This window comes from Mytilus californianus, unplaced genomic scaffold (genome assembly GCF_021869535.1).
Source record: "Mytilus californianus isolate M0D057914Y unplaced genomic scaffold, xbMytCali1.0.p SCAF_8, whole genome shotgun sequence".
NCBI lineage: Eukaryota > Metazoa > Mollusca > Bivalvia > Mytilida > Mytilidae > Mytilus > Mytilus californianus.
The window spans coordinates 81,597,722-81,623,972 of record NW_026262734.1 but is presented as its reverse complement, the minus strand read 5'-3'; the positions used below and the strand labels follow the sequence as shown (position 1 = coordinate 81,623,972).

Below are 26,251 nucleotides of genomic sequence, written 5' to 3'. Positions count from 1 at the left end.
ATAGTTAATGAGTTATATCACCATACAGCTAATTTTAAATTTAAGAGGGGAGAAAACTCCCATTAAATGTCTACGTACCATTTCAACCAAAATTAATGTGTAACAACATGTCGCAACTAACAATTATCATGATTATATAAAAACATTTTGTCGATATCTTATACAATTTCTGAAAATAAGTGATAACAAGACGATATCAAAAATTAGAATATTACCTTGACCTTGGACCTTGACCTCAGCAATTTGGATAAATAAATTTGTCGGTTTCTACTACGGTTGCAAAGTATTATAAATAACAAGAAAAACAGTGTTCGGGAAGATAACTCTTACGAGGAAAAGTATTCGGTTAATCGGTGTCAGTTTCAAAAGCGTATTAACTGTAATATTATATACCAAATATCTAAGCAACATCTTGCGAAACAACCAAACAGCGGAAGAAAAAAATTAGGCGGAAGAGAAAAAAATTATAATCAGAACAAAAGCAAATGGTCTTTCCACGGAAAAGTGGAAAGACCTAATAATCATCAGAACAAAATCATGGAATGAAAGGACGGTTAGCATAGATGATTCGTGTGAACGGTGGTTTCACTCGGTATTGACATTGTCGTGTTTTCTTTGTAATGTAGCGTATCTAAGCAAAATTAATTGTGATATTGAACTTTTCTACTTGTAAGCATCCAAAGAAGTTAGTCATAGTAAATTTTTATTACACAAGATATCCTTATGATTTTCAAAAGAGAGGCAAAAGATACCAGAGGGAAATTCAAACTCATAAGTTGAAAACAAAATGACGACGCCATGGCTAAAAAAGAAAAGACCAACAGAAAAACAATAGCACAAAACACAACATAGAAAACTAAAGACTGAGCAACAAAAATTGTACTTTATTAGATTTGTTATTTTTCTACCAAATATATTTTAATTTTGCCTGTTATGTTCTCAATACAAAATTAATAAGTTTATATACTTTTGGGACCATTCATAATACGATATGTTTGATATTTTGTTTTATGGGAAAAAATCAGGGTGGTGCGATAAATTTTTCCAAATATATGTTAATTGTCATTGGCTATGAACTTGATTCCAGTCACTGGGAGTTTGATCGCTACCTTGTGTCTTTTATTTTGCGTCAGTAGTTTTTTGTGCTTTGTACCAATCTGTTGAGTTGAGCTATTTGCAATTGATTTTACAGTTTGTTCTTATAGTTTGCCGTTACATCAATGTCCCAGCAATGTCCCAGGTTAGGAAGGGTTAAGCTCTCATAAACATTTTTCACCCCGCCACATTCTTTATTATCCAATACCTTACCAACACACGTCTACAATTTAAATGTCTATATCTTAAAATTATCGGTTGAGCTTGTGTTGTTGGTGTTATAACCATGACCACCTTTAAATAAATCTTTTTTGTATTTGTATAAAGATCGAAGGTATTTAAATATATAACAAATAAATATATGTTATCAGATATATATGTTTATAGCTGATAACACATTCTTTTCTGTTAAAGTCCACAGGGCTGTATATATCTCATTCGTATATTAATCAATTATGACTGGTAATATGTAGAATACACAATAGCGTAAGTATATACATGTGTATATATATATGCAAGTGTTAAACTGCTTAAGCGTAGGAAATGCGTGATAATATATTTGTCGATTTACAATAAGTAATCGAGCCAAAATTTTATCGACAGAGTTTTAAATGTTTGAAATACAGAAGAATAATTCTTTAAAGTGTGTATCAAGTTACTGTAATACATAACTGTGTTTAATAACTCGATCCGTATTCAAATGTTCAAATGATTTTTTCTAAATGTTAATCATTATCTCTCCCATGAAGGATAAAAATACCAAAGAAAAGGAAAATTCAATGAACTTGTATTCATTACGCATCTACTTAAAACCAGGTATGTGGATATATATAATCATGTACTTGTGTTATGGTTTTCTAAATTTGTATTTTGTGTGGGGTTTTCTTTATAAAAAAAATAACATATGCGCTTGTTTTCAGGACATACACCCAGTTACAAAATGTATATTATTCAACTTTCGATTTCATTTTTTACATTCATTGCATTGTCACTACTCAAATGTTGCTCTAATATTTCAACAATTTAAGTTCAAATTATTTAAATTTCCACATTCACTATAAGCATTCAATATGTGTCATATAAGGAATTATACATCAAAGCTTAAATAAACAAATGTCTATTCAATATAGTAAGCACAGATTCTCTACGTAAAATAGAGAGAGTATATATAAGAGGAGCTCGTTTTATTAAAAGCGATGACAGTAACGAAACAATTCTCACTAGCATGATAAACAGTCTTAACTGGCAATCCTGGTATACTACGATTGAAATGATGCGCACCTTTCCAAAACCGGTTGTTTGAACACACAACCCCATTTTTAACTGACTACAGTAAAACTTGCTTATAACGAATTTCTGGAGTCCAGTGGTATAACTTCACTACAAACGTAATTTGTTCTATTGATATAGCGAATTTCGTTATACAATATAACGAATTCGTTTAAGGGGAATATTGAGAACTGGACTGGGCAGTTTGGCCAATGAATCAATAAATGTATTGCTACATATACAAACATCACAATTTATATTTGAAACCTCGGAAAAAAGATGAGGGTGTCAGATTGTTTTGGCTTTCTTATTTACTTTTCAATTTCCAAATTTTCATCAATGTTGTTATGTGTTTCAAGTTTTGGGTGAACTGTCTCTCACACGAGTAGTCCATCACTAGTTGTTGGTATTTCCTCAGTTGGTTTGTTTGAGTTGAATAGGAAAAGAGACTGCTGATTAAAGTTATAATGTGAAAAATATATAGATAATAAATATGAAGATAAAGAAAAGATAGGCGAGAGATACCACAGGGACATTCATAAGTCGAAAATGAACTGACAACACAATGACTTAAAAAGAAAAAGACCACCAGCCAAACCACAGTTCATAAAACACAACATAGAAAACTAAAGACTGAGCATCGTGATATCAGTTGCATTGAAAATACTATGTTAATTGTATCAGGCTATAGCTATTTCAAATCATTGCCCTAAGTTACATTTTGAGAGAGTTAAAAGGTAAAAGGTTTAATTATTTATAGTTTTCGAGGATTTGCATGTTTATTTGAAAAAAAATATCTTTTGATTCTTCAAACTTTGTAGGTTGATTGGTCGGTTGAGAATAAAGGTAGCTACGATTGCTTTCTATAGATTGTCAGGTGTTTAATATATAGACATTTTAATTGTATATCTTTTATCATCTGAATTAAGATTTGAAACTAAGGCTATTATCAGCTCTACATGGACAGAAGGCATCATCACTAGGCATCCGTTGTAGTTCACGTCGTGCACTAGTACAAAACTGTTCTCTTCTTAAAACAATTGGCATTTCGGAATGAATTTTTACCACAATCATTCTATAGACATATAGATTTAAAATAGCGTCGTGTATCCCTCGTTGCCTCAAAGATCTGTTTGACATGAAACAATTAAAATCTCTTTTCACTTGCAATAGAATAAAATAGTCCTCTACCATTATAAATATATGCGTTATTCTAAACTTCAAAATGGATTGAAAGAGTAAGTCCAACTTCGTTTCATTCATAAGAAAGTCCGACGTAGATACAATTATCTTGTTAGAGAAAGGGGTAAATCTGACTCGGTAAAAAAACACTCTGATTCAAACAACAGAAATGTATCCGACGTGATAAGGAAACTCATATTTGTCCGCGTGTAAAATTGACTTTTTAAATCACTGAAAAAAACATTAAAATTAAGAAATAGGAATATCAAATTTTTTAAAAGGTTTGATTGTTACAAATTGTTCAATAAATTCCCCTCTTGTGCATTCATTGCCAAGAAAATAATTAATATTCTTCGGATTTAGTTTTTTCAGTGCTCTTGTCATGTTAGTATGCAATTTCCAGCATTGATCCAATGTAGCAACATTCCAGCAGCGCCTGCATACGGAGTCTATATCTTCCAGTTGATACGATATTCCTGGGCTTGTATTTCCTATCATGCGTTCCTTGATAGAGGGTTGCTGCTCGCAAGGAAGTTATAATGGTCCGAAGCCTACACAATCAACGTAATTTCCTTCTATATAGTCTATTCAAACGTAAATCATTGAGTCGCCAATTAACCGAATGACATTCTTGTTTAAAGTGAATTATTTCCTTCTACAAGAATAAAATGCATGGTTCAATTCTAACTGAACGAAGACGACAGGAGATTCTTGCACTAGGACCATTATTACGAATAATTGTTTTATATTTTGAATTCCGGGTAAAAAATTCTAAGGTTTTGCAAGCGTAGAAATGTCCCCTAATAGTTAATTGACTTTAAAACAAACATAAACTTTATTTTTTCATCCGTAGATTAGTACCTCAACACTGACATCAAACAAGATACCGTTACCAAAAAAAAAAAGACAATAGAAAAAATTTCTACTAATACTTATGTTGCAATGCTATTTGTCAACTGTTTTTGTTATCTTTTTGAACATTTGACCTGTGAAATTTTAAGATCGATTAGAAACAAGTGTTAAAGTTGAAATGCTTGATCAATTTGTTTTTTTTTTCAGGGAGATAAAGTTGAAATGCTTGATCAATTTGTTTTTTTCAGGGAGAATTAGTCCTAACACAGAATTGATCATGCATGAACAAATACTAATTATTGCATTAATAGTGTTTCTGGTGAGTAATTAATCATTTCCAATTATGCATATACGCACAAGAAGAATGTTCACCATCAATCAGGAAGGATGAGTTTTATTTGTCTTCTTTCACTATTATTCATGCAATACGACTTGCAATTTCATTTTTAAATGTTATGGTTAACACGACAGATACTCGAGTAGAGCAAAAACGGCTTTATTTTATTACCATCCGTATTTGTCAATTTTCCTGGGTAGCGATTTGTTAACTATTATTGTTATCTCTTATTTTGCCATCAGAATGGACACTTTTCAGGGGATAATTAAAATCAGTGGTCATCAGTGTAATTTTATAAGCAACACATATACATGATATAGGTAGTTTATGTATTAATCTTAGAAAAAACTATTGTGTTTTGTATAAGTAATTCCACAATGCAACAACTGATCTTTGCAAAATTTTTACAAATGGAATAGTTATCATGCTAATGATACCAGATATAACAGCTTTACCATAACCATATCACAAAGGTAAGTCAAGAGGCAAGAAATGTGTGTTTTTCTATGTTATAAAATCGTTTTAATTTTAATACCTCAATCTGTTGAACTTTATATTAATAAAAAAAAACAATATTTCTTGTCATATACATAAATTATCTACTACCAAAGATGAAGAACTGAATCTTTATTCACTGTATTGGATTACATAAGTGTCCATACAAACAACGTTATTTTGCTGGGTCTTCCAAGTGCTCCACGAAACCTCTTTCTAAATTATTAACATCAATTTTATCAGCAACAAAAGCCGGTCTTCAAAGATATTGTTTAATTACCTACTCGTGGGCGGCGTGAAACATATGTGGATAATAAAAAGCTCTTACCTCTTACATTTGTCTTTTCTGGCCTTTACACATAGTATTACCCATTCCAAACTTAAAGACAAAATAAAAGAATTTATACAAGCACCTGGTCTTAGAGAGGCATGGATCGTACTTTGTAAAATATCACTCTGATTCAAACTGACATTTTCAAGATGCTTGATTTCTTGATTAACAACATACCCGGTTGTTGTTACGTTTGGAGGATGTGTTTCCAACAAGAAATGAGCCTTCCCATAGGAACAGACTATGCTCTTCTTCTGAAAAGAAAAGAAAAGAACCAAATGAAAATGAAGAAGCTAGAAATATTCTTCAACGTAACCCTCCGCTAAATAGATGATAGGCTCTCACTCAATTATTGTTTGATGACTCTGTTGAACACATCTATCTCATCAAACTTGAAATAAAGCATACAACAGATACAGTAAGTCTGCCTCATATCTTGATTTACATCAAGAAATTGGCAATGAGGGTCGGTTGGTCCAGCAGCGCCTGCAGATGAAGTATATATATTTATCCCAGTTAAGACGATATTCAAGAGCTTGCATTTCCTGTCATGATTTCCTTGATAGAGGATTGCAGCTTACAAGGAAACTATTAAACAAAGAGTTCCAAGTGGTGATATTATAATCACCCCTTCAAAAACTTAACAAATGTAATCACGAGTTGGTTGACCGTTATTGAATATCTGTTTAATAGATGAGAAAGTTCCAATTGTCGAAATTGCAATCCCGTCCTCTTTTCCTCGAATGTGACCTATCGAATTAGAGTTATTGCCGGGTTTGTACTCACATGAGCAGCTCTACGGGTGCCACATGTTGAGCAGGAGTTGTTTTCCCCTCCGGGTAACCTGACATCATCCCCGGTCTTTTGTGTGGTTCGTGTTGCTCAGTCGTTATTGTTCTATGTTGTGTAATGTATACTGTTGTTTGTCTTTTGATCGTTTTTCGTTTTTTGCCATGTCGTTGTCAGTTTGTTTTCGACTTATGAGTTTGAATATCCCTTTGGTATCTTTCGTTTCTCTTTTATCGGGATACTCCTCTTTATGAATTATATACTCTTCTCTTTTATCAGGATACTCCTCTTTATGAATTATATACTCATTACCATGGATAGTAACATATTATTTGTGCCCTTCCTAAATAAGATATATTATCATTGGGTGTCTGTAGTAGCCATATTCAAGGTTTTTGTCCCTGGGGACTTTATAGTGATAATAGACCTTTCGGTGAGTTGAGGAAAGAAGAACGGTATTGTGACTATGACAAATGGAACATATCAGTTGTTATCTTTGACATGGATATTTAAAAATGGTCAAGAATCCCAGAAATGCAGATTGAAATTGTGTAATCATTCCAGGTGTTTTTCCGGCAATTTGTAGATGCAACCTTCATATTTTTCCATCTATTGGACTAACTATGATCAAATATATATCGGAAAATATGATTTTTAATAATATATTCTTTTTATATCCATATTTCCATATTCCTTTCCAAATGCTGTAGTGCTTTGCCTAGAAGTTGTTCATTTACATATATACCTTGTCTAGACTCATGGAGGACCTTATGAGCTCGACATATAATATAAATACACTTGTCTCTTATTGAGGACCGTGTATTGACAGCTAGATATCATTTTGTGATGTTTAGTCGTTAGATTGTGGTAACATTCTGTGTTCTGTGTGTCCATTAATCAAAATAGCGTGACGTATCTTCATTTATTGAAAGAACTTTAATAAAAGTTAAGACAACAATTATTTTTAAGTTGAGAGAAAAGTGACACTAACATTGTAACATATTAAATCATCTCTGAAATCTGTCTTCTCTAAATTTAAATTTGTATTTTACGTGCATTTAATACATTTAAACATATGACTATATTTTAGAATCATACGCTTGTATTTCTTTTTACATTTCATTGTATTTCTTTATTACAGTTTTCAGGTAAAACAAACACACTCATCAAAGTAAAATGTCCATCGGGAAAACAATTGTACCTGAGGGCAAAGTCAGTTTGTTTATCTGTGGAGAAATATACCTGCTTGTTGGATTATGTAAACAACATTAATAAAGAAAACTGCAACGGACCAAAAACTGAACCACCTGGTAGGTAATAATTCTGCAATCAACAATGAACAAAAATATAAGAGTTATAACATATTTGTCAGATTTGTTTTGAACCAAACGTAACAGCATCTATGTACGTTGTAATTTAGTGGGTATCGATGAAATATGACTGTCGTAAGTTTTTTTTATTGTTTTTCATATACATCAGGCCGTAGCATTTCTCTTTTGAATCCTTTCACAATTTGGGAACAAAAAATATACAAAATAAATACTGTACTCCTCCGGTGTTTGGAAGCTTTTTATATGATAAATCATTCGTCTATCTATTTAAAACTTTATGTTGACCTCTAGATGTCTTTCTTATTGTATTGCTTTTTGGTTACTGTCTCATAGAGATTACGATTCCCTCAGTTTTTGTTGTCCCCAAGGGTGACTGGTCAATAAAAACATGGTCACTTTTGGTCTTCATTTGACCGGCAGTGAAACCCTTGCAAAAGTGGATCGAGCGTTTGGTTGTGCGAGATGTATGAATATGCAGCAATGTCCTGTCAGAATTGGAACGATGAATATGCAGCAATGTCCTGTCAGAATTGGAACGGTATATCTGATGCCTCGTGAAGACAGAGTTTCACGCTTTCTGTAATTTTAAAAACCCTGCAACAGCTCACTGAGTTGTCCGTTTGAAGTCAAAAGTTTTGTTCCTGTCCAAAATAGTATTACCTCATTTTCTAGTGGCGGTTCAAATTTCCCGACCTTCATCCTCGGCAGGATCTACCTATTGTATGTATTGTTAATCTATTCTTATCCTGAACATGCATGAAATATTTGTTAATTGGTTGTTAGCCAAACAACAGTCAACCAATTTTTGTTAATTCAATTTGTCTCCTCCTTATCGGTAACGAGATTTAAACATTGGTAAACAACCGTCGACTTAATTCATCCAAAACGTCAGTTTAATTAATCAAATAACATAGCTGAGAGGGTTACAAAAATTGCAGATTGTTACCCCTCGCCTCGGTTGAAGATGTTTTTCCGGGGACTCATTCTGTTCTATCGTCCTCTCAGACATGCTTTTAATATAGTGTTCTACATTGGTCATATATCTATAATTAATAGTACTATACGAACAACATCACTTAACCCCATTAATACATTTTTTAAGCCTTCAGTATTATGTTTCTGTTCTATATGTTATATATCGATCTTTTTTTCCATAATTAAGCATTTAACAACAAGGATATTATAATTCTTCTTTTACCAACTTTTTTCCATCATATACGAGATTGATAATTTGTATAATTTTTTTCTGATTTATGCTTATTAGGACTTCAGAAAATTGTTAAAAAAACAATTTTTATTTAATATGCATAATTAGAAATTGGTTACATGCGCTTTGTGTTGTGAATTTTGTGATGGAGTATGTTTTGTTAGACATTGTAATCTTGAAGAACTGTAAGGCGGCTTAAATTTTCGTTACCAAATTTCACCATGCATTATGTACAATCCGCTTGTTTTAAAGCAAAAACAAAATTAAGATAAATATCGATCAACACAATTGTACATCTTTACCGCCCAAGATTTAATGGACAACATTTTACCTTTGTTCATCACATTCTGTATACGTGCGCGATACACATTATCGGAATGTACTACACTATGTATGCATTCTAGAGATCTGCAAAAGTATTTCTGTAACACAAACAATCACATAGTTTGTATAATAATTATAAGGTTTAGGGCATTTCTATGTACTTGAAGCCGCAATAAACTCTTCGAAAATGTTTTATCTGTTATACATTCATTTTTGTGTAGAGCATTTTGTATATTTTGAATATCATTACATTTAAAAACGTATCTTAATACTGAGAAATTTAGAAATGTACGCAAATGTTATTTTTGCAATCGTCGTACGTGAAATATGTAAATATAAATACAGTCAAGTATTTGCAACAATGTTGAATAAATTTGGAATATATTAAGAAACAATTGTATATTGTATATAATCTAATAAAACAACTTTTTTTGTTAATCCAGGCGACAAAACAGTGGTTAACAGCGGAAATTTTGACACCGAATCATGCTTGTTGATGAGATTCCAACCCTTTTCTTTTTCTACATCTCAAGGTAATAATTGTATTTACAAGAAAACAATGTGTATTGAAGAAGGACAACTGATTTATAGCAATGGAACTAGTGTATACGACAGAAAATGCAGATGCGATTATACAAAGAATTTTAGTTTTGTGTCGGCAAAAAGAGTTGACATGTGTTCTTGTGATCCAACAACTGAAGACTGTTCTTGTTACACCAAACTGTGCAGCATAGGACAGATTTTGACGCCTGGTAAGAATGTATGTACAGTTTATGTACAATAGTTTGGGGTTAGGATTATCTTGCAGATCAGTTGTTTTTGGTCAGATATCAAATGTGACAATTCTTACGGTGCAGTAATACTAATTTTCTTGATTTATACATCTAAATATGTAACAACTTAATGACAGACATTCTCTATCCAATAACTTAACTTAAACAGGCTAAAAGGAAAAAAAAAACTATAAGTTGTTTGCATTAAATTTAGATCCAAAATAAAGATATTTCAATTCGCGGAATCAATTTTTTTTCCTTTTCTCATCCTGAACCAATACTTTAGCCTCTGTAATATTGTGGTATCTCCGCCTGTCATTTGTCCAATGCCCATATCAATCTTCTAACTAGGCTTTAAAAAAGTATAAATTATGTTTGTCTCGTCGGCATGAAAACAGTTTATAAAGATAATGGACCTGGAAGATCGGCTGATTCTAAATATCTACGTCACTTATATACGGCTTCCCAATACTGCTGGTAAATAATTTTATCTTACCTTTTATACATTTCTAGGAATATCATTGGTTAAAAACCACCGCGTGGAGACCTTGTATATTTCATATGGGGTTAGTAGGCGTGGTTTATTTCAATACACGGTTAGTAGTGGTGTAACGTCCCTTTGTAAAAACAACTAGGTGTTGAAGGAAAATCTGAAAGGTTTCAACAGACGAAGAAATTGATGATGAACGATTGAAATAAATGCAGAAAACATTAAAAGCTAACAATTTGTTATTGTTGGCATTTGTTTTTGTATAGACCAATGAAAGTAGGTTCTTAATATTGAAGACATATACAATATATATGGGGTCATTAAATTCCATATGGGGTTTGAGCTTCCCTCTTACCCCCTATGGAATTTACTGACTCCATATATATATATATCGTATTAGGTCACTAGCAAACTATGTAAATAATAATATTTCCTTAAGCCCAACCCTTAAAGTACATATCTCTTAAAAACAAATTTCATAGAAATACTTGCGCATTGCAAGAAAATTTAAAAGTTAAGAGGAAAATCAAAATCGTAGATATCGTAAAATTGTACTGGTCATCTGGGCTTAGGTGCAGACATACGTTTTTGCGTTATGTCTTCTTTATCGATGACAGAAACTGTAAATAGAACGATTTATCTATCGAAAACATTTATGCTTCTAGATGATGACAATAATTATCATAAAAAAAAATTATTATTTCAATTTTTTTTATGAAAACGATTATCGTTCATAGCCCATCTGGATCGTTTTTCTTAACCATTATTCTCATGATACTTAATACTTGAACAATAATTCCAGACTACCAATGTGTCAAAATCGAAGATTCCTACGGAAAGTTTGTTTGTAAAGATATTGAAATTCAATCGTAAGTACACATGTAATGAATGCCTATCATATGACCAGTTCTATTCAAATGAACAAATAAGTGAGCCATTGGAGTTAACCATATCCTTTTATTAAATAAAAAAAAAAATGCTGGGGCTTTTGTGACTTATAACATATAATATGCACATCATTTTCTACATACAGTGCTTTGCCATGTTTACGGTATTTGTTCAATCATATTGGTGTTTGAATATGCAGCTTTCCAAATTAGTACTCACATATATTCGATTGAAAGCATTACAACAAATTGCAACTATCTTATGCAATGTTGAAAGCAGGCGTCTTAAACTGTTTTGTTGCTTTTTGTGCTCTCCAATCTATGTGTAGTTTTTTGTTGTTTTTTTTTAGGGGGAGGGGCTTTTCAAACTTTTGGTTTCAAAAATAAAATACAGGCGGAAGATATCAAAAGAATATTCATATTCGTAAGTCAAAGAAAAACTGAAAATGTCATGGCAAATAAACGAAATACGACTAAAAGACAAACAACATTCTAAAAAAAAAACAGCATAGAAAACAAAGATTGAGCAAAACGAACCTAACAAAAACTGGGAATGATATCAGGTGCTCTGGAAGTGTAAGCATATTTTGCCTTACATGTGGAACCCATAACACGTCATGCTTGCACGATATTTCTTGTAAGAAACATTACCATTCACCCTGACCAACATCGATCAATGAAAACAAGAATAATCTGCTTAATAGAAATAGAATTTTGGTTAATTTTATCGCAGAGTTTCTCTTTTAGATTTATTTGTGAAAGCTCTACTCTCTCTTCCTGCCCCTTCCGGAGCACCTGGGATCAGCTCCGGGTTTTTGTGGGGTTCGTGTTCCTCAGTTTTTAGATTTCTATGTTGTTTTTTGTTTACAGTTTTTTGTGTTTTGGCCGTTTTTAGTTTTTTGTTTTTTGCCATTGAATTGTCAGTTTGTTTTCGACTTATAAGTGTGAATATCCCTTTGGTATATTTCATCTCTCTTTTCCTGTAAAACATTCATGATCAGTCAGTACTACTATGGGGTGTTTAACGACATTGACTACTCATGAGGGTCTAGCAAGGTTGGTGATAAGTCAGTGAAATGGAATGACAACAAAGAAATTATTAAATATCGAAAAAGAGCCGTGTCATCTTTATCTATTCCACCTTTGTTTTCGCTACAATATGTCTGTTTTATTTCAATATTATTTCTCTGTACAGCATCGTCATCAAGAAGCTCATAATCTTGCATTATTATTAGTTATTCTATTTAGCTTGTTTGGGTCCAAAGCATTGATAAGTTGTCTCGACGCTCGTCCTTTTGAATCGCGCTTCCAATGCAAATAACCTCTAAATAATCTTTACATAAACAGCTAGTTGGCTTTTAAATATTTTTATTTAAGGAATGACTGTAATATTTTTTCTGTCTATTCAAAATAACATAAAAAAATGTGATGCACACTCTTAAAATAACCCGCTAAGCACATCAGTGTGTAATGTGTAATTCGGTTGCTTAATTAGATGGTCTATATTTGTATTGTATTATTCAACATAGTTCTGTACCAGAAGGGCCTCTGTAATCAAATTTAAAGTCTTCTTTTGCCAAAATTCAAAACGAGTTTTATTATATAAAAAAAAAAAATTCCGGACATTGTTTTATATCTAAATTCGGCATATTTGACAGCCGATCAGATTCAATTATCGCTTTCGATTGTTGGTAATTGTTCTGCTTCAGAAACATGAGAGTTTAAGTCCTGAATTGTTATGATATTTCTAAAATTTAAGCCAAATTATATATTGATAACGTCAATTAAACAGCAACCCTAGTACTCATACAAACTAAAAAGACACAAGCTTTTAGAAAGTAACGGAGTGCTTCGCAGATGCATAAATTACTTCAACATTAAGCGATATTTTTTGATCGAGTCTTGAATACCCATACTGTAATTTATCTCGTATCTTCCGTATTTGATATTTTCACCTGTCCAGGACATGTTCCCAGTTCTATTTCTCATTCTAGCCAATATAACTTAAGCGTCACTATAAGGCCACCAATCAGAACCGATAATTTTGAAATAAAATTTTTAAGGTGGCTTGAAGATCGAATGCAACTTATAGCTGAGCATCGTGGTGCAATCAAGAAATCAACAATATGTACAGTTTTAATAAAAATGATATGAATTAACAGGACGTACAAATTAGAGCCAATAGGGACATAATACAATGGAATGTCATTTGTGATATCACTATAATGTTATATCCCTATTTATGAATAATGATATACAATATATGCTAAAAAAACAATTAGTTTTAAGAAAACTGTGTTCATTCATTTAGTGTATCAATAAAAAGGTTAGTCCCTCTATGTTAACGTATAGCATCAGACTGATTTCTTCATATTTAGTTTAACCGTTTATTATACATGTATGATATCATAATGTCGTACTTAATTTTACATTATGGTACTGCAACTGTTTATCCTCAGCCATTGTATTTGTATTTATATTGTACTTTCTCTGTAAACTTGTATTTAATTTTTAGAGAATAAAGTATCTATCTATCTTTAATGGTTGTATGATTGATATTGATGAATAATTAATCACGCTCCACAGATTGCGTACATGTCAAATGCGAAGTAGTTTAAAAAACAAATTAAGATGGACAACGAAAAAGCTACAGAAGTTTCTGTGGAATGTGTTTTTCATTATCTAAAAAATTTTGGAACCTTCTGTTTTGGTCAGTATATATAAAAACTCATGAAACAATTGCTAATCCAATTGTAGATATAATTGTATGCTACTACTTTGGGGATTGCATATATTCATCGCTAGATTTATTATCTATGTATATAAATACTAACTTTGAAAATAATATCTTAAGGATTAATCGTTACATGTGAAATAAAAATTATCCGTGGACAGTCTGCTTGTCAACTGTATTATTGTACTAAAACACTTATTTTATCAATATTAATGTTTTATAAGACATATTGTGGAAAACTATCTTTTCCTGGCCTTGTCTCATTCCTAAATACACAATATTTTAAAATGAGGTTATTTAGTAGTTTTTGCAGTTTCAAGTTTACTGCAAGAAATGAGAAGCCCTAAAGTAAATATCAATGATAGAATTAAGAAATATATATACTGATTTCTGAAAATCACTTCTGAACATCTGAGGACATTATTTTACGGATTTATAATACTTTTTGGTTTTCGATTTCATGGGGCAAAAATTATCAGAGACTATCAAAAGTCTGCTATCAATACCAAATTAATTAAATGACAAAATCCACTAAGATATAACAAAATACAACATCAACTGACAATATTTCTGGTTCTAGACGGGCGCTTGAACATGTCGAGTTAACCAGTCTGTGAAATGATTCTCTGTCACTTTTTTTAAGATCTAGCATTTCTTCTTTAAACATCAATACGATTCCCCGGGATATAAGTTATGAACTATAAATGTGATTATAATGGTATTATTCATTCTTTATTTCAAGTTCACGTAATAATACCAATTCCAAACAATATTTTACTTAATATAGATTAAAGTCATACGAAACGATTTTTTTGTAATTTTAATGTTCCCGAAATTATTGAACCAATGCATGCATACATGCATATACTAAATGAATTCCTCTATTTTTTACATTAATTACGAATCTACAACGTATTATCGATAGATAATATTTCATACAGTGATTTTTGATCGCAAGCTTATTAACATTCGAGTGTGTTGCCGAAGTTTACCGGATCGTGAAATTAATTAACATCAACGCAGAATCTAGACCACGCGAAAAATAAGTGAATTGATAAAACGATGTTAACTTTTTTTATATTTTCCATGCAATCCCAATCATTAATAAAACTTTTTCACAATAGTTGTAAAATGATTTGGTGTATTTAATTTGTTCTTTAAGAATGAATTATCACGTTTTACCTGCCAGTGAACGTTTGTTTACATTCTTTCATCACGGGTTTTCCGCGTACTTGGTGGCCGAAGTTAAAACGAGAGGTCTCGTAATTAATCTCACTGCATATGGCAAAAAAAGGGGAATTGGTGTACGAGAAAACAATAATTCAATAGCAGTACATTTCTGAAGATTTTGATAAGATCAAAGATTTTCTTTAACAAGAAAGTCCACGTACACTTGTTTTAAAGTAAAACTTCGCCATTCAAGTACATAAAACATATTCAACTTTTTTTTAAATTTGAAATATCATATGACTTTATACGTTATTGATCGTTTTCTTGCAGAAGTGAAACTAAAGTTGAAAAATTAAATGAAAATGTATTAACAAATACAAATGAATTGGTCGGACAGAATGGAAAGAATCTTGGTACATAAGTAATGAATTATTTTTAATCGCTTCATCTGTATAGTGTTTCCCTTCTATTCCTTCGGAAGATATAAGTAGAAACATTAAATTATTTTAGTTATTCATGTATGAAAGCATTCATTAAAATGTTCTTTTTTCAATATAAATATCCTACGTCGGAGGAACCTTTGTTTCTAATAATTTTTTTTTGTATTTTGGCGGAAACAGTCCTTAAACATGTTATTTACAATTGTAATTTAAAAGGATAATTAACTTTATCATTTTTGAAAAAACTAGCTCATATTGAGTGAAACTAGGATATATATTTGAAAGATATACGTTTTTTACAAGTAACTACATTGTCTGTTCTAACTCATAACTCATGCAATGAAGGTACGGACTATATATGATGATTACATGAATACTTTCATAAAAATAGACGCCTGCTATATACTCCTTTCCGTTCACTTAGCACAAGAAACTTGTATTTCTTTAGTTGGCTTCTCACACTTATTCACCTAAACTTTTCCGATCTTAAAGTAAAATTAGATATTTATTAGTGCTTTGTATTTGTTTGTTTGTTTGGTTTGTTTTTTTTTATTTTATGTAAGATGTAAGTAGAAACATTAAATTATCTTAGTTATTCATGTATGAAAGCATTTATTAACATGTTCTTTTATCGATATAAATATCCTACGTCGGAGGAACCTTTGTTTTTAATACTTTGTTTTTTTGTATTTTGTCGGAAACAGTCTTTAAACATGTTATTTGCAATTGTAAATAATATTACGCTTTAAAAGGATAATTAACTTTATCATTTTGGAAAAAATAGCTCATATTGAGTGAAACTAGCAAACAAAATATCGGATTTATATTTTAAAGATATACTTTTTGTACCAGATACTACATTGTCTGTTTTAACTCGTGCAATGAAGGTGCGGACTACATATGATGATTACATGAATACTTTCATAAAAATAGACGCCTGCTATATACTGTATTTCTTTAGTTCGCTTCTCACACTTATCCACCTAAACTTTGCCGATCTAAAAGTAAAATTAGATATTTATTAGTGCTTTGTTTTTGTTTGGTTTGTTTGTTTTTTATTTTATTATTTTTGTTGCCTTAAATCGTCTTTCTCACAATGACTCTAACCTCTCCAATATAACTACCACGGATTAACAACTGTGATAATGTATGGATGCGTATAATATTTGTATTTCTTGTATCCCGAATACATTTTTTCATGTTTAACATACATTTTAATAGACCTTTACGGTATAAATGTGAATGTCTTAAAATGATAAATATTTCATTTTGTATTGACTTCTTTTATATTTTACCGAGTTGAAGTTTAGTACGCAAATAGTAACTAACGTTCAGTCATGCAAAGTTATAGACATATATCTATAGAAACAGATCTGCCTCAAACCCAGTGTCACCATTATCCATAGTTCATGCTCTCACTGATTTTGGTTACAATTTTACATATTCGTTTAAATTTTCATTTATTATATAACAGCAATCATGCAATGAGGTACTTGGAAGTATTCAATGGCTGCTGTCAGCTTATTTCAAAGTGTAGTTACTCTCATATATATCTACTATATTATACATGTACATTGAACCTTAACTTGGATGCAACTTTATTTTTCAAAAAAAATGTTAAGATATAATTGGAGAAACATGGAGCATACTGTAACAGTTCATAGCTAATGTTATAAATACTTCACAAAACTCTGTTACTCTGTTGGATTTATTATATATTTAAAACATTTATCATGTCCCTGTTATTTTTATTAATAGAAGTTTTGATTGTTTGCTCAGCAGGAATCATAGTTGTTGGTAAGTAGGTATTTGAATCGTCACAAATACATCACTAAAGACACAATTGGTGATTTTTGTTTTAAAACTGAAACAAAAAAACATTTTATAATATGTGTTCATCAAATTCAACCAACATTTTCGGAGATTAAAATTTTCAGATTTTTAGGGCCAAACTTATTACTTTACTCCTTTCGATTTCAAGACGATGAAGTAGGTACTCCTTGGGGTCAAATTGGAACTAATATAGTTTTGTCCAAAATTCCTTTAATATTCATAATCAAAACGTTTAATTTCTTAACTTGACATACATTTGTTAACCTGCAGTTTTGGGTTGCCATATTTTATTTTCATGCGTAGAATTGCAAATATCCCTTGATGACGTGAAACACTTGATTAGTTAATATTTAAAAATTCTATCTTACATCGTGAAGGTTCTAGTTGCTACACTAAAGAAACCGTTAGAAGTTTACATTTATGTGTTCAGTTTCAAGAATTTTGTTCTCTTTATTTTCAATTAATGATATTAAGTTATATTTTCTTTAATGTAATCGAGAAACATATATAGTTATTCTTTCAACATATAAATGGTTAATACTAAAAAGAAATAGATGATTATTTCAGAATTCAAGATGCTAGTGTGTATCATATACATCATTTGTGATTAAATCAATTACTTTGAGTTGTAATCATTTTTACAGATGAAACGCCTGATTGCGACAACCTCTTTAACATGTTTAAAAAGAAATGGGTGATTAAAGACATATCACTTGATTCATTTTTGTTATTGTTTCAGGTATCCTGTGTATGTTCCTTATCCCACTATTACATGAAACAGTTGAAATATTTAACACAGGTATGAAATTATGAACCTTTCCTATATACATAAAAAAACATACTAAATGAGTATTATTTTTGTTTTCTTCTCATTAATGTGTTTTTCTATTTTGGTTATCGGGTTTGCATCACATAATAGTGGAGAAGAATGTTCGTCTCCTTTGGAAACACATGACAATGCTTCCATTTTCCATGGTGCGTGTTGCTAAATCATCAACTTTGCATGTAACATTTTGCGTACTATTGCTAGTCTTTTTTCTTTTTGCCATAATTTGTTCTCCGTTACTTATTATTTTTAATTCATGTCTTCTTAAACAGAATACTGAAGTTAATCACTGAAGATCAAATAAAAAATAAGTTTAGTTTTATGTATTTGTTTAAAACATTATTAAACTAATTGTGTGACTTGTATGGGGTTATTGATACATAACGGCTGAAAATCTGAAATTGAATTGTATCTATCTTATAGGACATGAAAACCTTTTGGTACACCTGCCTTTGTTTTCATACTTTACTGAAATGTCTTAGTGTGTGTTCCTTTAGTTTATTAAGAGAGTAGATAGTTTACTGGGGTGTTAGCCACAGTTAAGACAAAACAAATAAAGTATGTATTGTTCTTATATTAATAAAAGTAGAATATTGAAATAATTATTCGCTATAAGCATACAGTTGGTTCAAGTTTGTAAAATGAACCTAAACAGCTTCACTGATATAGTATTGCCTTACAAGACACTAATTCAAAATAATTTGAGTTCGGAAGCATTTAACCTTTGTTTGACCCTTAGTTTGAATAGTTTCAGAGATTCTGGAGATGTGGGTAGCTGACTTATACTGTGTTGCTTGGTTAGACCAACAACACTCTTTGGTTTGTTGTCAACAAAGATAAATGAGCAAGAGCCTGGCATAGAAATGAGTAAAGCAGTGAAATATGTTTTACGATCTTTATCGTCAAACGCGCATGGAGTAGTCAAATAAAATGAGTGAAATTATAATCGACAATATCGATACGATATGAACTGCAAATAATAGAAGCATCTAATTCATGTATATCATCAAACTTCGTATGCTTATAATTTCGATACGATTCAATGACCTTTCCAATTAACATATTTACTTATATGAAAACTATCTCACTAAAGTGATGCACGTGTGCGCAAATTGAACCATTATGGAAAAGGAAACTTAACCAGTCTTAAGAGTACTTTGCGATATATTTGCCAAAATTTATTAAGCATGTTTAGAAAAATCAGTCATTCAAAAATAGCAAAACAGAAAAAAGCAACCTTATATACGAATAATAAACTATTTGACTCACCCCAAACAGTAATGAGTAAAACGAGCAGTTAGTTGTACAGATTTATTCTCAAAATTTACCTCTACATTTTTGGGGGATTGTTTCAGGTACAACTAATTAAATGTGTTACTTAATTGAGTAAGGTAGTTACCCTTACGATGGTCTATGCAAAGAGTATAGAAATAGCGATTTAAAACTTCTAATAAATACAATAAAGAAATGTTAACTGACCAGGTGGTCTTGACATGTGTTGTTTACACAACAATTTGTAAATCCGGAAAATGATGCTTGACTTCATCCAAATTACATGTGCTTTTGATTTAGAAGGGATGGGTGTAAAAATCGGTCAACACGTTGACAATAGAATACTTGTTATTTATAAACATATTTTATTTCTATAAACAGTAGTTAGGTAAGAGATAATGCCAATATAATAGCTGCAAAAACACATTTTCTCAAAACTAATTCATCTAAATTAACAAAAAAAAAGTTTCGTTTGTTCATTTTGCAGAAACTAAATCCTTACAACAATCTCAACTGAAGATAAAATTAACACTTTGACAACTTCCCTCTACTACAGCTGATTCTTGAATCTTTTTCATCTTGAAAAAGAATAATGATAGGCAATTGCTTTGGAAAGTAAACAGCAATTAGCAATTCTTGTAAATACTTTAGTAATTAATAAATAAAATTAAAAACTTTGAGCTACGAAGGTGGGCTAATGTCCCGTTAAAACATTTTACTTTTTTTTAACAAAATCGACCATTGTTTTCACAATAGTACTTTTTTAAAGGCAAGATGGCCACAAAATGATACACCATTAATCCGTATACTATTTTGTAAAGCATTTAATACCGCAATACATTTAACATGTTTAACATGTATCATAAGGAAACTATCTTTGGTTTCTTTATTATTAATTCCGTTAAATCATTTTTTTCCATATCTCTTTATGTAACAGTTGTATGAATGAATTCAATATTATTGTAAAGAACTTATTAAAATGACTGCAGGAAAAATAAATGTAAAAATTACTTTCGAATTTTTTGTCTTTGCTGAAGATCAAAACACGAAGACAAAAGAATATAAAAGTAAATATAGAATACACAAAGCCAAATTGGAGTCTTACCAGAACAAACCATATGAATTTACAGTATTAAAAGATCTTATTGAAGGTAAGTGAGCTATTAATTATTGCATAAGTATTTTTTATTCTTCTTCATATACCCAGCATCCAGCATATAGTAAATATCACCTACTATTTATATCATTATATGTTAATCACCTTATGTATTCATCTTATTAGAATTGAATGTAAAAAACAATTTCATTTTCAAAATACATCATATTCTAACTTCACTCTGGGCAAAATATATTTTGAATTTATAAAAACATACATTTTCGCATTTTAGCATTGGTACAACCCGTGTAAAGCTAAGGACTAAGGACGTAGCTCATACACATTTAGTAAATAAAATAATTTCAGACCTTAACTCATAAAACCATTACCCAAAATAAACTTTAATTGCAGTCATACTATGAAATAAAGATCTTTTTGTATACCCTATTGAATTCGTATAATACAATAAGTTCAAGAAGTAATCAATCTTTGGTCTCGATAGTATTTGATGTGCATTTCATGGACACCAAAATCAGTATCATACATTAATGCATATAGGGGACCAGAAAAACCTCAAGGACTAATAACTTAGTGTCCACATTATCAACTTGTTTGGCGGTTAAGATGAATAGCAGACTTATAAGAAAAACAATTATAAAACTCGAATAAGAATAATCATATCAAATTACAAAAGAAAACCTGTACTAAGTCAGGAGCCTGTTGTTCAGTGGTTGTCGTTTGTTGGTGTGGTTCATAAGTGTTTCTCGTTTCTTCATTTTTTTATATAGATTAGACCGTTGGTTTTCCTGTATGAATTGTTTTACACTAGTCATATCGGGGCCCTTTATAGCTTGCTGTTCGGTGTGATCCAAGGCTCCGTGTTGAAGGCCGTACTTTGACCTTTAATTGTTTGCTTTTTATACATTGTGACTTTGATGGAGAGTTGTCTCATTGGCACTCATACAACATTTTCTTATTTAAATAGACAATAACCAAGCTGACAAAAAAGGGATGAAAAGACAAAAATATCCCCAATCTACAAACTATGTCTCGTGAATTACAAGAAACCCGGGAGTGCCCTTGACATTTCGGGAAGGGTAATATAAGTTCCGGTATAACAGAAGCAGTTTGTGAAGGTGCGTGATTACTTATTGACGGTAACCTTCTTCATATATGTTATTGTGACGACAGAAAAAAGTAAAATAGCAAAAACAACGAACGTCAAGGAAAATTCAAAACGGAAAGTCCTTAATCAAATGGTAAAATGAAAAGCTCAAACACATCAAACGAATGGAAAACAACTGTAATATTCCTGACTTCGTACAGGCATTTACTTATGTAGAAAATGATGGATTAAGGATGTTCGCTCCTCTTGTTTTTGAATTTTTGCCAGATATTCGGAATCCCTTGGTTTTATCCATGTAATGCCATTAAAAATTTTGCCCACTAACCCCTACTTTTCTTTCCATAATTTGATTACATATAGTTTAAAATGTCATCTTTGAAAAATCTTATAAAATCCTTGTTATTTCTTCATCGTTTTTGAAAGAAAAAGGTGTCAATGTTAAATCTATGAAAAATCTAGAGAGAATTATTTCCCGCCAGATTTTCAATGGCTTATATCTCGAAAACAAGGACACGGACCCTTCATTTTTTTCTGCTTTTTTAGTTTCTTTATTTATATACTATTAATTTATAACAGTCTTTTAAAAATCTTGTGATTTTGAAACAGAGTAGCGAACATCCTTAAATCTGGTTTTATAGCTAGCTAAACCTCTCACTTGTATGACTGTTGCATAGAATTCCATTATATTGACAACAATGAATGAGCAAAACAAACAGACATAATATGTAAAATAGTCAAAAATTGGGGTACAACAGTCACCATTGTGTAATAATCTCAATCACTATAAAAACAAATAACTATTTCAGCAATGAAAAACAAAATCGCATACAAACACTCTATAGGCAAAGTACATAAGCAAAAACGAAAGACAAGAATACAAAAAATGACAATAGCACAATATCACAATGGCAGGATGTGTAAATACAAAGCCACGCCAAAAGTATATTACCAAAAATGGAATAAACAGTTAAGGTTAAATATATACAAAGACAAATAAAAAGCGCACTATAAAACGTAATTAAGAGCATAAACAACATCAGTACCTAGAATCTATACTTCAAGACCATCATGTATTATTTGTGAAGTTGATACGGAATAATTATCAACAAGGTCTTGGTATTTTCCGATGAACTTTTTAGAAAAAGGGCGAGATGTTGTTTGACATAACCCTGGTTCATCAACTTTCTGCCCAGACATCGGTGACGAAAAGATTCTTTACGTTATTGTACATTTTGTATTTTAGATGGAACGATAGAAATTTATGATTCTCCTAAAAATACGACATATGTAAGTAGTTTAAATGATGTTAGTGTCGTTTGTTTTATGAAATAAAACTGCTTGAAGTTTTTTTTAAGAAAAACTACATTTTAATAATTTGAATGCTAGAATGTTACTGACTAGGATAAACAATATAATAAGATTGATAGATTAAATCCAAATTTTATATAAAAATTAAGAGCTGTGGTATATAATTGCCTTTGCGACATCTGGTCAACTGGCTTACAATTCAGTATGGGATTTGCTCAATGTTGAAGACCCAACGGTGACCTATAGTTGTTAAATTCTACGTCAGGTGGTCTCTGATAGAGAGTTGTCTCATTGACAATCATACCACATCTTTTTATTTTTCTATAAAATCTCCTTCTTTGACAAGAAAATTACCCTGTGTTTACCCCCTTTTGTCATTTGAGTTGGTTCATGGTCTTTTATATGGTTTCACTGTATTGAAAAAAACAAGGCCTGTTTGCATCTAAAAAATATCAAGGTTATCAAGATGATATCTTAACTATTTAAATCCTTGTTTAGATAATACTATTTTATCTGATTTTGCTGAAATGTTCAGATACTTTAACCTAAATATAAAATTTAGAACGAAAAAAAGGTCGTTATGGCTAATCTTAGTGGAGCTGGAAAAGGAAAGTTCTTCCATTTCGTCTCACCAAAAGTTTGTATGCAGGAATGCATACTACTTAGGCATTATTTATTTCTGATGGTACAAGTTTTTGTCGATTAAGGAAACATTGTATTTCGAAAATACTTGATTTCTTGATGTGGCCAATATCTGAATACAAGCCTTAAAATTATTTGTACTTTGTTTAACATTCATATTAGTTTATAACCTCGACCAGCTTCCCATGACATCCTCAAAAATAGGAATCCAACGAATAACTATAAATCCGCAGTAAACGAAAATCAATAATCATACACCAACCAATAATAATAACTTGTGAGAGACACATAAAGAATGTTGCGGGATTATACATAGTTGTAAGTACATTCCTCCTAAATTGCGAAGGTGTAACAACACAACATAAGAACAAACTGTAAAAGGTTTAACTGATAACATCGATTCTAAGCGGACAACAATAATATATAAATATTAAGATTGGAAACAAACTATCAACCTATCAACTGCTTAACAAAACAATTTTAACGTTAAATATCGATTTCAGTTGAGAGTTCATGACATATTTTCTTATGTAAAATCACTCATAAATTCAACAGTCTTTGCAAGTGCAAAAGGAAGTTTATAAGACGAGAATACTTGTACAGACATTTGCAGAAAATTCATGGTTTGGATAAAGTAAAATCAATAAGAATGGCAATGAAATCTACAAGAGGTGACAAGAATCAACAACCTTCCTATTATGAAGATATCAGTGAGGATGACACCATTTTCGATCTTATAGAAGAGCTGGATTTCAGTGACACATCACAAACATTCGATGTAGATAAAATTATACCAGATGAAAACAACAATGAATCTCAAGATGATAATATGGGGCAACAGTTAGAGGTATCTGATAGTCAATCATCCAACGAAGAACCACCAGCTGAGCATATGGAGACGGACATCAATAGCCAGGAAAACAACATTGAAGCCGTTAGTGTAATAACAATAAGTGACGACGAGTTGAGTGAATACACTACTGTTGGACGGTCAGGAAAATATGTTCAGACAGTTATAATATCAATGAGGAAAAGAACACACTATGTGAATGGAGAAGAAACAGGCAGCACATATGATGTAGTTATTGACTATTTTGAACATTTTGTGTGACATTTTTGTGGTTGGGAGTGTCGCGAATAGCGAAAAATTCATTATTCAAATTTATGGACTGTTATTCTCCGCTTAATATTATTTTGAGCTCCGCTAATTATTATTAGAAATTTCTCCGTTCTTTGTAATTTCGACTCCGGTAATTGTATTATTATGTGAAAATTTTCAGGTACTTCATGTGAATTTCGTGCAACTGGTTTATATTTGACTATAAAAGCAATTTGAAACTATCATTATATTATTCTTCATACTGTTGTTAATGTAGTTCAAGTGTCGTATTAAATATAAAAAAGGGATTATTTGTTATTATTTTCCGATGTTAGTGTTACCAACTATCTACACAACAAGGTAGGAAAATGTCGGAAATAAATTACACATTATAAACATCATGACAAGATATAAGACTAAATTGCACTTTCGTTGATCTGGTTTTTTTTTATTGATTATATATTAACTGTATGTGTTAATATAAAAAGTTTGGGAATGAAGTAACGAAACACCGACCTAAATCATACTAAAGAAAAGGTATATTGAAAAAAGTAAAATTGAAACACTTGTTGAGCGTAGAGGTCAAAGATGTATTGTACTACTGTAAGATTACCCTTAAAAAAATGAAGTAAAGCAGATGAAGTCAATAAAATGATCTTAAACACGGCCTATTTGACCTTTTCGGCAATAGCATTACCCTTTTTGAAAATACGGGTAAAGAAGAAAATAAACAAAAAACCGAACGAACACAGATAAAGGTAGATTTGCAATGCAAATTGATTGTACTAGCAAAGCAACAGAGAGTAAATTTGAAATACTAGTACATTGTGTAATTAATTTTTGACTATTTTGTTAGAATAAAGGTATGCTGACACCACATTTCGAATATGTAGTAAAATTGGTGTCTGAAGTATGTTAAGGCAGATACATTTTAAAGAGTAAGCTGTACGTTTTTAAACTGATTCAATTTGTTTACAAAAATTGGAAGATATGCCAATGAAATCTCTGACTTATTCAAGAATCGTTGATACTAGAATATTATAGGCTGTCGTGACATTAATGGCTTAATTTCTATTCATCTTAATACGATTTTCTTGTTATAAACAAAATTTTAATAGTATTGAAGTATCTTAAATATCTTTCTTTCACAGATTGCGCACACTGAAGAGGAACAAGCAATACAAAAACTTTTTGAGGAATATAAGAGTGATTACATTATTCGTAGAAGGGAAGTAGAGCATTAAAACACAACTGTTATTGGCGAATTGAAGAAATGGGCAGGGGAAACGTTTCGGTATTTTAAAGCATGGATAGGGTACAAAGACACTAAACAAGAATGCTTT

The 26,251-nt window shown here is 31.1% G+C and overlaps 1 protein-coding gene across 2 annotated transcripts; it reads left to right on the top strand.

Moving 5' to 3' along the window:
• Positions 1–1,784: 1,784 nt before the first annotated feature.
• Positions 1,785–26,251, top strand: LOC127710728 (uncharacterized). 2 transcript variants are annotated; one of them, XR_007986301.1, is made up of 12 exons: positions 1,785–1,911; positions 4,647–4,717; positions 7,492–7,660; positions 9,656–9,964; positions 11,278–11,344; positions 15,597–15,679; positions 17,465–17,503; positions 18,279–18,338; positions 20,675–20,788; positions 21,719–21,869; positions 23,103–23,146; positions 26,060–26,157. XR_007986301.1 is itself a non-coding variant. In XM_052216687.1 (11 exons), the coding sequence occupies exons 1-11, from the start codon at positions 1,818–1,820 to the stop codon at positions 26,150–26,152; spliced, it is 1,143 nt and encodes a 380-aa protein (XP_052072647.1). In that variant the 5' UTR covers positions 1,785–1,817; the 3' UTR covers positions 26,153–26,251. The 2 variants fall into 2 exon arrangements, 1 of the variants encoding a protein (XP_052072647.1); XM_052216687.1 differs by lacking the exon at positions 21,719–21,869 and having other exon boundaries at positions 26,060–26,251.

Excerpts from the sequence above, each read along its gene's own strand:
- LOC127710728 (XM_052216687.1), top strand. The coding sequence starts at position 1,818 with ATGTTAATCATTATCTCTCCCATGAAGGATAAAAATACCAAAGAAAAG. Across the intron at positions 7,661-9,655 it reads ACCAAAAACTGAACCACCTG|GCGACAAAACAGTGGTTAAC; the intron begins GTAGGTAATAAT and ends TTGTTAATCCAG. Across the intron at positions 18,339-20,674 it reads AGTTGAAATATTTAACACAG|ATCAAAACACGAAGACAAAA; the intron begins GTATGAAATTAT and ends TCTTTGCTGAAG.